At 54.8% G+C, this 14,279-nt stretch overlaps 1 protein-coding gene across 2 annotated transcripts; it reads left to right on the forward strand.

Annotated features, from left to right (window-relative positions):
* Positions 1–50: 50 nt before the first annotated feature.
* Positions 51–12,444, forward strand: pqbp1 (polyglutamine binding protein 1). 2 transcript variants are annotated; one of them, XM_078206947.1, is made up of 8 exons: positions 51–154; positions 6,842–6,969; positions 7,861–7,972; positions 10,593–10,693; positions 10,857–10,964; positions 11,607–11,670; positions 11,873–12,040; positions 12,231–12,444. In XM_078206947.1, exons 2-7 carry the CDS (start codon positions 6,903–6,905, stop codon positions 12,018–12,020), a joined length of 600 nt encoding a protein of 199 aa, XP_078063073.1. In that variant the 5' UTR covers positions 51–154; positions 6,842–6,902; the 3' UTR covers positions 12,021–12,040; positions 12,231–12,444. The 2 variants fall into 2 exon arrangements, with proteins under 2 accessions (XP_078063073.1, XP_078063072.1); XM_078206946.1 differs by having other exon boundaries at positions 11,873–12,444.
* The last annotated feature ends 1,835 nt before the right edge of the window (positions 12,445–14,279 follow it).

Below are 14,279 nucleotides of genomic sequence, written 5' to 3' on the forward strand. Positions count from 1 at the left end.
CAATAAGAGCCGCCGCAGCCCCTTCACTCTGATTGGATAGTCACAGACAGGCTCCGCCCTCCCGTCACGACTGCTGACGTCGAAACGGAGCGACAAACATTGGATAGAAATCGAAGCCGCATTGGAAATATATTGATCCACATCAAGCCGCCAGGTGAGTGATTGCCAAAGTACATCAGGCTGACCTCTGACCCGGAGAACTTTGTAGAGTGTCCTACAAGGGAAGGAGTTCTGTTAGACCTAACTCTGGGGAATGAAGCTGGACAGGTGGGGGTTAGTGATAGTGATCACAACATGGTACAACTTAAACTTGTCATGGACAAGGAAATAGACAAGTTAGAAAAAAAGGTTTTGGATTGGAGGAGAGTGGTGTTTAGTAAAATAAGGTCGAAAGGGAACACTCTACAAGATGCTGCCTGTGTGGAGTTTGCACATTCTCCCCGTGTCTGCGTGGGTTTCCTCCCACAGTCCAACGATGTGCGGGTTAGGTACGTTGGCCATGCTAAATTGCCCCAGGTAGCGTAGGTTAGAGGGATTAGCCAGGTAAATATGTGGGGTTAAGGGGATAGGGCCGAGATGGGATTGTTGTCGGTGCAGACTTGATGGGCCGAATGGCCTCCTTCTGCACTGTAGGGATTCTGTAACAGCCACTACCAGGAAAATCTACATAGAATCCCTACAGTGGAGAAGGAGGCCATTTGGCTCATCGAGCCTGCACTGACAACAATCCCACCCAAGCCCTAGCGTAACCCCATGTATTTAACCCGCTAATCCCCCTGACACGCAATTTACCATGGCCAATCAACCTAACCCACACATCTTTGGAGTGTGGGAGGAAACCGGAGCACAAGGAGGAAACCCACACAGGAGAGAACGTGCAAACTCCACACAGTCACCCAAGACCGAAATTGAACCTGGTGTTATGAGGTAGCAGTGCTAACCACAGTGCCATTGTGCTGCCCCTACAGAAGAGCTGTGGGGAAGGGGCATTCAAAGAGGAAATGGGGAGGATGCAAGCCCAGCATAAGAAGGAATAACAAGCCCAGAGAACTATGGATGACCAGAGATACAAGATACAATGAGAAGGAAAAGAAAGGCAAGTTGAAGGGGAGCAAATCAGCAGAGGCATTAGTGAAGCATAGAGTGTGCAGGGTGGAGCTTAAGAAAGCAATTCGGAAAGCAAAGAGGAGATATGAGAAAGCTCTGGCTAGTGAAAGTAGGGAAAATCTAAAGATATTCTGTAAGTATATTAATGGGAAGAGGATAACCAGGGAAAGCGCAGGGCCCATTAGGGACCAAGGGGGCAACCTGTGGATGGAACAGAGAATATTGGTAGAGTGTTGAATGAATACTTGACAGCCATTTTCACTGAAGAGAATGAGGAAGAAGTTATGGAATTCAGGAATCGAAGAGAGTCACTATCTGTGTAGAGTCTGCACGTTCTCTCCGTGTCTGTGTGGGTTTCCTCCGGGTGCTCCAGTTTCCTCCCACAATCCAAAGATGTGCGGATTAGGTGGATTGGCCATGCTAAATTGCTCCTTACTATCAGGGGGACGAGCTAGGGTAAATGCATGGGTGGGATTGTGGCTGGTGCAGACTTGATGGCCGAATGGCCTCCTTCTGCACTGTAGGATTCTATGATTCTATAATCGAGACTGTGAGGTTCTTGAGCAAATTGACATAAGGAAGGACAACGTATTGGAGGTGTTGGCAGGCTTAAAAGTGGATAAATCTACAGTTCTAGATGAATTGAATTGTGCCCCAGGCGGCTGTGGGAGGTCAGGGAAGAGATTTCAGGGAGATTGATCGAAACCTTTAATTCCTCTCTGGCCATGAGAGAGGTCACACAGTAAAAGTTTTAACAACACCAGGTTAAAGTCCAACAGGTTTATTTGGTAGCAAATGCCATTAGCTTTCGGAGCGCTGCTCCTTCGTCAGATGGAGTGGATATCTGTTCTCAAACAGTGCAAACAGACACAGAAATCAAATTACAGAATACTGATTAGAATGCAAATCTCTACAGCCAGCCAGGTCTGGTATCCATGTACCATGTACAGCCATGTATCCATGTACCATGACAGCCAGCCATGGTACATTGGGGAAACCATGCAGATGCTACGACAACGGATGAATGAACACCACTCGACAATCACCAGGCAAGACTGTTCTCTTCCTGTGGGGGAGCACTTCAGCAGTCACGGGCATTCAGCCTTGGATCTTCAGGTAAGCGTTCTCCAAGGCGGCCTTCACGACACATGACAGCGCAGAGTCGCTGAACAGAAACTGATAGCCAAGTTCCGCACACATGGGGACAGCCTAAACCGGGATGTTGGATTTATGTCACATTATCAGTAACCCCCACAGCTTGCCTCCTGGACTTGCAGAATTTCACTAGCTGTTCTGTCTGGAGACAATACACATCTCTTTAACCTGTGTTGAATGCTCCCTCCACCCACATTGTCTGTACATTTAAGACCTGGCTGGCTGTAGAGATTTGCATTCTAATCAGTATTCTGTAATTTGATTTCTGTGTCTGTTTGCACTGTTTGAGAACAGATATCCACTCCATCTGACAAAGGAGCTGTGCTCCGAAAGCTTATGGTATTTGCTACCAAATAAACCTGTTGGACTTTAACCTGGTGTTGTGAGACTTCTTACTGTGCTTACCCCAGTCCAACGCCGGCATCTCCACATCGAGAGAGAATAGAGCCAATGTTTCGAGTCTGGATGACCCTTCTTCAGAGCTCCAGTTAGACCTTATCTGCAGACTGTGTCCAGTTCTGGAAGCCACATTTGAGTAGGAAGTGAAGGCATTGGAGAGAGTACAGAGGAGATTCACCAGAATGATTCCAGGGATAAATAACCGGAGCTAGGAGCATAGATTGGAGAGGTCGGAACTGTTTTCCTTGGGGAAAGAAGGCTGAGAGGAGACTTGATGGAGGTATTCAAGGTCCTGAAGAGAATGGACAGGGTAAATAGTGAGAAACCGTTCCCATTCAGGAGAACATCAAGAACTAGAGGGCACAGATTCAAAACATTGGGCAAAGGGAGTAAAGGTGATGCGAGGACCCAGAGGATGGTCAGCATCTGGAATGAACTTCCTGAGAGGGTGGTTGGAGACAGGATCGATTGAGATATTCAACGGCAATTGACCGGGATACCGGCGGCACTGTGGTTAGCACTGCTGTCTCACAGGGTCAGGGACCCAGGATCACTTCCAGCCTTGGTTAACTGTCTGTGTGGAGTTTGCACATTCTTCCCCGATCCTACGTGGGTTTCCTCGGAGTGCTGGGGTTCCCTCCCAAAGCTGTGCGGATTAGGTGGACTGACCATGTTAACTGATCACTTTGTCCCAAGATGTGTAGGTCAGAGTGATTAGCCATGAGAAATGTATGTGAATTACAGCGATAGGGTGGGAGAGAGAGCCTGAATAAGATGATGATCCCACAGGGTCGGTGCAGACTCAGTGGGCCAAATGCTCTCTCCTGCAGTGTTGGGATCCTGTGATTGTGGCGTGCGTTCAGTGTCACAGTGAGGAGACTGGAATACGCTCAGTGTCACAGTGAGGAGACTGGAATATGCTCAGTGTTACAGTGAGGAGACTGGAATATGCTCAGTGTTACAGTGAGGAGACTGGAATATGCTCAGTGTTACAGTGAGGAGACTGGAATATGCTCAGTGTTACAGTGAGGAGACTGGAATATGCTCAGTGTTACAGTGAGGAGACTGGAATATGCTCAGTGTCACAGTGAGGAGACTGGAATATGCTCAGTGTCACAGTGAGGAGACTGGAATATGCTCAGTGTTACAGTGAGGAGACTGGAATATGCTCAGTGTCACAGTGAGGAGACTGGAATATGCTCAGTGTCACAGTGAGGAGACTGGAATACGCTCAGTGTCACAGTGAGGAGACTGGAATACGCTCAGTGTTACAGTGAGGAGACTGGAATATGCTCAGTGTCACAGTGAGGAGACTGGAATATGCTCAGTGTTACAGTGAGGAGACTGGAATATGCTCAGTGTCACAGTGAGGAGACTGGAATACGCTCAGTGTCACAGTGAGGAGACTGGAATACGCTCAGTGTTACAGAGAGGAGACTGGAATATGCTCAGTGTCACAGTGAGGAGACTGGAATATGCTCAGTGTTACAGTGGGGAGACTGGAATACGCTCAGTGTTACAGTGGGGAGACTGGAATACGCTCAGTGTTACAGTGGGGAGACTGGAATATGCTCAGTGTTACAGTGAGGAGACTGGAATACGCTCAGTGTTACAGTGAGGAGACTGGAATATGCTCAGTGTTACAGTGAGGAGACTGGAATACGCTCAGTGTCACAGTGAGGAGACTGGAATATGCTCAGTGTCACAGTGAGGAGACTGGAATATGCTCAGTGTCACAGTGAGGAGACTGGAATATGCTCAGTGTCACAGTGAGGAGACTGGAATATGCTCAGTGTTACAGTGAGGAGACTGGAATACGCTCAGTGTTACAGTGAGGAGACTGGAATACGCTCAGTGTTGCAGTGAGGAGACTGGAATATGCTCAGTGTTACAGTGAGGAGACTGGAATATGCTCAGTGTTACAGTGAGGAGACTGGAATACGCTCAGTGTTACAGTGAGGAGACTGGAATACACTCAGTGTTACAGTGAGGAGACTGGAATATGCTCAGTGTCACAGTGAGGAGACTGGAATACGCTCAGTGTTACAGTGGGGAGACTGGAATACGCTCAGTGTTACAGTGAGGAGACTGGAATACGCTCAGTGTTACAGTGAGTTGACTGGAATACGCTCAGTGTTACAGTGAGGAGACTGGAATACGCTCAGTGTCACAGTGGGGAGACTGGAATACACTCAGTGTCACAGTGAGGAGACTGGAATATGCTCAGTGTTACAGTGAGGAGACTGGAATACGCTCAGTGTTACAGTGAGGAGACTGGAATATGCTCAGTGTTACAGTGAGGAGACTGGAATACGCTCAGTGTCACAGTGAGGAGACTGGAATATGCTCAGTGTCACAGTGAGGAGACTGGAATATGCTCAGTGTCACAGTGAGGAGACTGGAATATGCTCAGTGTTACAGTGAGGAGACTGGAATATGCTCAGTGTTACAGTGAGGAGACTGGAATATGCTCAGTGTTGCAGTGAGGAGACTGGAATATGCTCAGTGTTACAGTGAGGAGACTGGAATATGCTCAGTGTTACAGTGAGGAGACTGGAATACGCTCAGTGTTACAGTGAGGAGACTGGAATACACTCAGTGTTACAGTGAGGAGACTGGAATATGCTCAGTGTCACAGTGAGGAGACTGGAATACGCTCAGTGTTACAGTGGGGAGACTGGAATACGCTCAGTGTTACAGTGAGGAGACTGGAATACGCTCAGTGTTACAGTGAGTTGACTGGAATACGCTCAGTGTTACAGTGAGGAGACTGGAATACGCTCAGTGTCACAGTGGGGAGACTGGAATACACTCAGTGTCACAGTGAGGAGACTGGAATATGGTCAGTGTTACAGTGAGGAGACTGGAATACGCTCAGTGTTACAGTGAGGAGACTGGAATACGCTCAGTGTTACAGTGAGGAGACTGGAATACGCTCAGTGTCACAGTGAGGAGACTGGAATACGCTCAGTGTTACAGTGAGGAGACTGGAATACGCTCAGTGTTACAGTGGGGAGACTGGAATACGCTCAGTGTTACAGTGAGGAGACTGGAATACGCTCAGTGGCACAGTGAGGAGACTGGAATACGCTCAGTGTCACAGTGAGGAGACTGGAATATGCTCAGTGTCACAGTGAGGAGACTGGAATATGCTCAGTGTTACAGTGAGGAGACTGGAATACGCTCAGTGTCACAGTGGGGAGACTGGAATACACTCAGTGTCACAGTGAGGAGACTGGAATATGGTCAGTGTTACAGTGAGGAGACTGGAATACGCTCAGTGTTACAGTGAGGAGACTGGAATACGCTCAGTGTTACAGTGAGGAGACTGGAATACGCTCAGTGTCACAGTGAGGAGACTGGAATACGCTCAGTGTTACAGTGAGGAGACTGGAATACGCTCAGTGTTACAGTGGGGAGACTGGAATACGCTCAGTGTTACAGTGAGGAGACTGGAATACGCTCAGTGGCACAGTGAGGAGACTGGAATACGCTCAGTGTCACAGTGAGGAGACTGGAATATGCTCAGTGTCACAGTGAGGAGACTGGAATATGCTCAGTGTTACAGTGAGGAGACTGGAATACGCTCAGTGTCACAGTGAGGAGACTGGAATACGCTCAGTGTTACAGTGAGGAGACTGGAATACGCTCAGTGTCACAGTGAGGAGACTGGAATATGCTCAGTGTTACAGTGAGGAGACTGGAATACGCTCAGTGTCACAGTGAGGAGACTGGAATACGCTCAGTGTCACAGTGAGGAGACTGGAATACGCTCAGTGTTACAGTGAGGAGACTGGAATACGCTCAGTGTCACAGTGAGGAGACTGGAATATGCTCAGTGTCACAGTGAGGAGACTGGAATATGCTCAGTGTTACAGTGAGGAGACTGGAATATGCTCAGTGTTACAGTGAGGAGACTGGAATATGTTCACTGTTACAGTCAGGGGGCGGGAGCGCGTTCCGCGTCACGGCCAGGGGACGGGAGCGTGTTCCGCGTCGCGGCCAGGGGACGAGAGCACGTTCCGCATCGCGGCCAGGGGACGGGAGCGCGTTCCGCGTCGCGGCCAGGGGACGGGAGCGCGTTCCGCGTCGCAGCCAGGGGACCGGAGCGCGCTCAGCGTTACAGTGAGGAACCTGGTATTGAAATGCCTCTTTTGTCTGTGTCTTTGTGTCCTTTTAGGTTTGGTCGTGCCGCCTGGGCAGCTTGCATTGGCACTCCTGTTGGCCTGCTTTGATTGGTGATGCCTCTCCCCTTGGCATTGCAAGCCCGCCTGGCCAAGCGAGGAATTCTCAAGCATGTGGAGCCAGGTAAGGATATCATTCACCTCTGCCTTCCGCCAACCACCGCCACCCCCCCTCCCCCACCCACCCGCCGCCCCCCGCCCCCGAAGGCATCCCAAGACTTCGCCGTGATTCACACATAGCATGTACCACAGCACTTACAACACAGTCTACTGCCCTTTGGCCCATCAGGTCCAGGTCAGTTAAAGTTTGACCTCACTAATCCCACTTTCCAGCACTTGGCTCATAAACCTGGAGGTCTCAGCAGCGTAAGTGTATTTTAAAATACTTCTTAAATGTCACTGCGGCTCGTGTCTCCACCAGGCAGTGAGTCCCAGGCTCCCCCCATTCTCTGGGTGCGTTGGATTCTCCTGAAATCCCTTCTTGGCCTTTCTACCTCTTAAGTCTGTGCTCCTTCTTATTCGCCACGCTGCTCGTGTTAGAAGGAGCCTTCCTTTCTGTGCCGCTCATGATCTTATACCCTCTATCTGGTCCCCCCTCGACCTTTGCTGCCTATCCGGTCTCTCCAAATAGCTCAGGCCCTCAGGCCTCCTGGAGATGAGACAGTGCCCTCGCTCCCTGGCTGTGTCACAGCCGCCCAGCACCCACACCTGTGGACTTTATTCCCCCCCCGCCCCTACCCCCGGTACCTGCCCTGGTTCCTGGGGGTTCTGCCCCCCAGGGGCTGCCATCAGTGTGTCCACATCCCACCCTCAACTCCAACTCCCTCTTCCTCCCTCCGTGCCTCGGTCCCACCCAGCGGCTCCCTGAGACCCACGCCCGCAATGCTGAGATAGGGAACCTGCTGCCTGGATCGTGGTGGGGTAATGGGCCCGGACCCGTTCCCCCAAGAGTGTCTTTATCTTTCAGATCCCCCAAGTTTCGATGCTGATTATTTTCTCGGCCTCTCCATCCTAGAACCTGATGAGGAGATTATTGCTGAGGATTACGATGACGACCATATCGATTATGAAGCCACGCGCCTGGAGAAGCTCCCACCCAACTGGTACAAAGTCTTCGAACCCAGCAGGTCAGAGGTTCCAATTCGATGTCCCCCTTCCATCACTGCCTCTGCTCCCTTGCCCCTTGTCCCCACCTCTCCCTCGGGCCTCCCCCCCGGCCAGCTCCCTCAGTCATTTTCCGCCCCCGCCTCTCTCGGGCATCCCTCTTCCCCCCCCCCCCCTCCTCCCTTGGGGCCCCCTCCCTCGGCCCTTCCTCCCCCCCCCCCCCCCCACCCCCTCCCTCGGCCCTTCCTCCCCCCCCCCCCCCCTCACCCCCTCCCTCGGCCCTTCCTCCCCTCCCCCCTCCCTCAGCCCTTCCTCCCCTCCCCCCTCCCTCAGCCCTTCCTCCCCCCCCCCACCCCCTCCCTCATCCCTTCCTCCCCCCCCCCCCCCCCCTCCACCACCACCACCCCCTCGGCCCTTCCTCCCCACCCCTCCCTCGGGCCCTTTTTCTCCCCCCCTCCCTCCCTCGGGCCCTTTTTTCCCCCTCTCCCTCGTGCTCTTTCCCTCACCCCCTCTCCCTCGTGCTCTTTCCCTCACCCCCTCTCCCTCGGGCCCTTTCCCTCACCCCCTCTCCCTCGGGCCCTTTCCCTCACCCCCTCTCCCTCGGGCCCTTTCCCTCACCCCCTCTCCCTCGGGCCCTTTCCCTCACCCCCTCTCCCTCGGGCCCTTTCCCTCACCCCCTCTCCCTCGGGCCCTTTCCCTCACCCCCTCTCCCTCGGGCCCTTTCCCTCACCCCCTCTCCCTCGGGCCCTTTCCCTCACCCCCTCTCCCTCGGGCCCTTTCCCTCACCCCCTCTCCCTCGGGCCTTTTCCCTCACCCCCTCTCCCTCGGGCCCTTTCCCTCACCCCCTCTCCCTCGGGCCCTTTCCCTCACCCCCTCTCCCTCGGGCCCTTTCCCTCACCCCCTCTCCCTCGGGCCCTTTCCCTCACCCCCTCTCCCTCGGGCCCTTTCCCTCACCCCCTCTCCCTCGGGCCCTTTCCCTCACCCCCTCTCCCTCGGGCCCTTTCCCTCACCCCCTCTCCCTCGGGCCCTTTCCCTCACCCCCTCTCCCTCGGGCCCTTTCCCTCACCCCCTCTCCCTCGGGCCCTTTCCCTCACCCCCTCTCCCTCGGGCCCTTCCCCCCCCCCCCCCCCTCCCCCCCTCCCCCCCTCCCTCCCTCGGGCCCTTTTCCCCTCCCCTCTCCCTCGGGCCCTTTTCCCTCCCCCTCTCCATCGGGCCCTTTCCCCCCCCCTCTCCATCGGGCCCTTTCCCCCCCCCTCTCCATCGGGCCCTTTTCCCCCCCCCTCTCCCTCGGGCCCTTTCCCCCCCCCACTCTCCCTCGGGCCCTTTTCCCCCCCCCCCTCCCCCCTCGGGCCCTTTCCCCCCCCCCCCCCTCTCCCCTCGGGCCCTTTCCCCCCCCCCCCCTCTCCCCTCGGGCCCTTCCCCCCCCCCCCCCTCTCCCCTCGGGCCCTTTTCCCCCCCCCTCTCCCCTCGGGCCCTTTTCCCCCCCCCTCTCCCCTCGGGCCCTTTTCCCCCCCCCTCTCCCCTCGGGCCCTTTTTCCCCCCCCCCTCTCCCCTCGGGCCCTTTTCCCCCCCCCCCCTCTCCCCTCGGGCCCTTTTCCTCTCCCCTCGGGCCCTTTTCCCCCCCTCTTCCTCGGGCCCTTTTCCCCCCCTCTCCCCTCTTCCTCCTGTGACAGAGATGGAGTGAGGGAAGGGAGAAGGAGAGGGTAATGGGAGCAGGTGGAAGAGGACTGCTGAGAGGAGGGGAAAGGGAGGTGAGTAATGGGTGTAAGTGGGGAGGGATGGAAGGCAGAATTAGAGGAAGGATTAGAGATGGGAAAGAAGAACAGGGGGGAGGGTGGAAAGTTAGAGGAGGGCAGAATGAGTGGGGGGGGGTGGGGGTCACGAAGGGAGGGAGTTGTGGGAGGGGTGAGAGGGTTAAGACTCAAACTGTACAAAACACCGGTTAACCACAACGAGATGGCAGCTCCCAGCTCAGTCACTGCAGGTAGATTGTACTCACACTGGAGGCAGTACAGGGGATATTTACACAGGCTGTTACTGCCTCTGGGCAATTTGAACTGCACACACCTGGAAAAAGCGGGCAGAATATTCAAATTGGAGTGACATCAGGAAACATTTCCTGACACAGAGGAGAGCGGGAGTCTGGAACTGCCTCCCTCTGAAAAACAGTTCTGGAGGCTGCAGGGACTCAATTGGAAATGTCCAAACTGTATAACAGGCTCGAGGGGCTGAATGGCCTCCTCCTGTTCCTGTATAACAAGCTCAAGGGGCTGAATGGCTCCTCCTGTTCCTGTATAGCAGGCTCAAGGGGCTGAATGGCCTCCTCCTGTTCCTGTATAACAGGCTCGAGGGGCTGAATGGCCTCCTCCTGTTCCTCTATCACAGGCTCAAGGGGCTGAATGGCCTCCTCCTGTTCCTGTGTAACAGGCTCAGGGGGCTGAATGGCCTCCTCCTGTTCCTGTGTAACAGGCTCAAGGGGCTGAATGGCCTCCTCCTGTTCCTGTGTAACAGGCTCAAAGGGCTGAATGGCCTCCTCCTGTTCCTGTGTAACAGGCTCAGGGGGCTGAATGGCCCTGTGCTGTTCCCTGGGCCTCAGTGAGGTCAGTGAGTGTCTCTAACAATCTTTCTCACCTCTTTTGGCAGTGGTTTGCCCTATTACTGGAATATTGAATCAGATTTAGTCTCCTGGCTGCCCCCAACTGACGCAGCAGCGATCATCACAAAGGCAGCAAAACGCTTCAAAGGTAAACGCATTGTAGCCTCTGCACCGACGCCAACTTTGCCCCCTCTCTCCCCCCACCCCTGACTTTGCCCCTCTCCTCTCTCTCTCTCTCTCTCCTGCTTATTCACTTCCACCTGTGAGCACCCACCCTCAGTCACCTCTGCTGCCTCCTTGTGTGTGTGCAGAAACAGACGAGCTGGTGGAGAGGTTTGACCGGGGCGACCGTGACGAGCTGAAGGAGAAGTGGATCTCCAGGCGGGAGGAGACTCCGCGATATCCCAAAGGAAGGAAAGGTAACCAGAACCCGGCACGGCCATTCCCAGAGTGTGGTTCATTGGAGCAGGAGCAGAGAGGGACACTGCCCAGAGAGGAGGGCCCTGAGGGAGGAGGTTTCTGGGGGTGGATGTGGGGGAGGGGGTCGGTGAGATTTGGGGTGTGTTGGTTGGGGGGGGGGTGCGTTGCGGGGGGCAGGTGCGTTGGGGTGGCGGGTGTTTTTGGGGGTGCGGGGGTGTTCGGGGGGTGGTGTTTTGGAGGGGGTGAGTGTTGGGAGGGGGTGAGTGTTGGGAGGGGGTGTGTGTTGGGAGGGGGTGTGTGTTGGGAGGGGGTGTGTGTTGGGAGGGGGTGTGTGTTGGGAGGGGGTGTGTGTTGGGAGGGGGTGTGTGTTGGGAGGGGGTGTGTGTTGGGAGGGGGTGTGTGTTGGGAGGGGGTGTGTGTTGGGAGGGGGTGTGTGTTGGGAGGGGGTGTGTGTTGGGAGGGGGTGTGTGTTGGGAGGGGGTGTGTGTTGGGAGGGGGTGTGTGTTGGGAGGGGGTGTGTGTTGGGAGGGGGTGTGTGTTGGGAGGGGGTGTGTGTTGGGAGGGGGTGTGTGTTGGGAGGGGGTGAGTGTTGGGAGGGGGTGAGTGTTGGACGATATTTGAGCTGAGTTCTCTCCCAATAGGGCGAGATCGGAAAGACGACAGTATGGACCCCATGGACCCCAGCGCTTATTCCGATGCTCCACGGTGAGTGGATCTCTCTGCACACCAACTCTCTCCCTCCCCGTGGCCCCCCTCCTGCTGCCCCCTCTCCTGTCTCCATCCCCATTCCTTCCCAATCCCCCTCTTCTCCCCACCCCCCCACCCCTCACTCCATCTCTCTCTCTCACCCCCCCCCCCCCCCCCCCCGCCCTGTCACTCACTGACTGTCTCCCCTTTCCCTCCCCAGAGGTTCTTGGTCGACGGGCCTCCCGAAGAGGAATGAAGCCAAGACAGGAGCTGACACCACAGCGGCAGGCCCCCTGTTCCAGCAGCGGCCCTACCCCAGCCCGGGGGCCGTGCTCAGGGCCAACGCCGAGGCATCTCGGGGGAAGTGAGGAGGGGGCTGCGGGGGGGAGTGGGGTGTACACGGGCTGCAGGGTGGAGTGGGGTGTACAAGGGCTGCAGGGTGGAGTGGGGTGTACACAGGCTGCGGGGGGGGAGTGGGGTGTACACAGGCTGCGGGGGGAGTGGGGTGTACAAGGGCTGCAGGGGGGAGTGGGGTGTACACGGGCTGCAGGGTGGAGTGGGGTGTACATGGCCTGTAGGGGTGAGTGGGTGTACACGGGCTGCGGGGGAGTGGTGTACCAGTGGAAGGCCAGGATCTTTGCTGGGTGAGATGTGTGTTAGCGAGAGATCAGCAGCAGGGTGAGGGGTGGGGGAAGGGGATAGCGAGATGGTATAACTCTGGCCTCCTGTGTTAACGGAGCAGTGCCCATAGACAGGGAATTGTGTAACTTAAAAGTCATTTTGTTATAAATCTTCGCCTGTTTCTATTTTCTCTCACCACACGGCACGTCACCATCTATCCAAAGAAATGGGAAACGGGAAGAAGCAGAAAATTCTCAGAGTTGGAACAAAGAGCCATTGAAATTCCACCTCCAGGATGTGGAATCTGAGCAGTGGATCTGTACACGACCCGCACCCACACCGAACCCCGTGTATACGACCCACACTCACACCGAACCCCGTGTACACGATCCGCACTTGCACCGAACCCCGTGTACACGATCCGCACTCACACCGAACCCCGTGTACACGACCCGCACCCACACCGAACCCCGTGTACACGACCCGCACTCACACCGAACCCCGTGTACACGACCCACACTCACACCGAACCCCGTGTACACGACCCACACTCACACCGAACCCCGTGTACACGACCCACACTCGCACCGAACCCCGTGTACACGACCCGCACTCGCACCGAACCCCGTGTACACGACCCGCACTCGCACCGAACCCCGTGTACACGATCCGCACTTGCACCGAACCCCGTGTACACGACCCACACTCACACCGAACCCCGTGTACACGATCCGCACTTGCACCGAACCCCGTGTACACAACTCACACCAGACCTCGTGTACACGACTCGCACCGAACCCAGTGTACACAACTCGCACCAGACCCCGTGTACGCGACCCGCACTCGCACCGAACCATGTGTACACAACTTGCACTAGACCCCGCGTACACGAGCCGCACACGCACCGAACCCCGTGTACACGACCCGCACTCGCACCGAACTCCATGTACATGACCCACACTTGCACCAGTCTCGGCTTACACAACCACATTAGCACCAAACTCCATGTACACTGTTAAGGACCAGATATGAAACTCGATTTCTGGCCTCTTGACGCTTCTGGAGAGTGATCCAGACAAACACTTGTTTCCTAATTCTCATGCAGCAACTTCCAGAGAAAGCTCCACCTCCAAACAGCAGAATCTCAGAGATTAATTTCCAAGCAGATTCCAGTCTCCAGACCTCGGAGAGAGCGAGAGATACAGAGAAAGTGACCTCTCTCTTCTCATAGCTGGTGCCCTTCATACCAGACAACATCCTGGTAAATCTTTTCTGTACCCTCTGCAAAGTCACAACATCCTTCTGGTAGTGTGGCGACCAGAATTGGACACTATATTCCAAGTGCAGCCTAACTAAGGTTCTATAAAGCTGCAACATGACTTGCCAATTTTTAAGCTCAATGCCCCGGCCGATGAAGGCAAGCATGCCGTATGCCTTCTTGACTACCTTCTCCACCTGCACTGCCACTTTCAGTGACCTGTGCACCTGTACACCCAGATCCCTCTGCCTATCAATACTCTTAAGGATTCTGCCATGTTCTGTATATCTGCTCCTCAATATCCCGCTGACTATCTGGGGGTCTATAATAAACACCTAACAATATGGCTGCCCCATTTGTATTCCTAAGATCTACCCACAAAGCTTCATTCTGTACCCGCTCCAACATATCATCTCCTTACTGCAGTAACGGACTCTGACTGAACAAAGAACAGTACAGCACAGGAACGGGCCCTTTGGCCCACCAAGTCTGTGCCGATACAGATGCCTCTCTAACCTAATATTGTCTTGCCTCTACGTGGTCCATATCCCTCTATTTCCCGTCTGTTCATGTATCTATCCAGATACCTCTTGAAAGTTGTTACTGAATCTGCTTCCACGCCTCCTCTGGCACCGCGTTCCAGGCATTCTCCACCCTCCACGTGAAAAACTTGCCCCTTACATCTCGTTTAAATTTTCCCCCTCTTACTTTCAACCTATGCCCCCGAGTAATTGACCCTTTGACCCTG

This window comes from Mustelus asterias, unplaced genomic scaffold (assembly GCF_964213995.1).
Source record: "Mustelus asterias unplaced genomic scaffold, sMusAst1.hap1.1 HAP1_SCAFFOLD_1909, whole genome shotgun sequence".
Taxonomy (NCBI): Eukaryota; Metazoa; Chordata; class Chondrichthyes; order Carcharhiniformes; family Triakidae; genus Mustelus; species Mustelus asterias.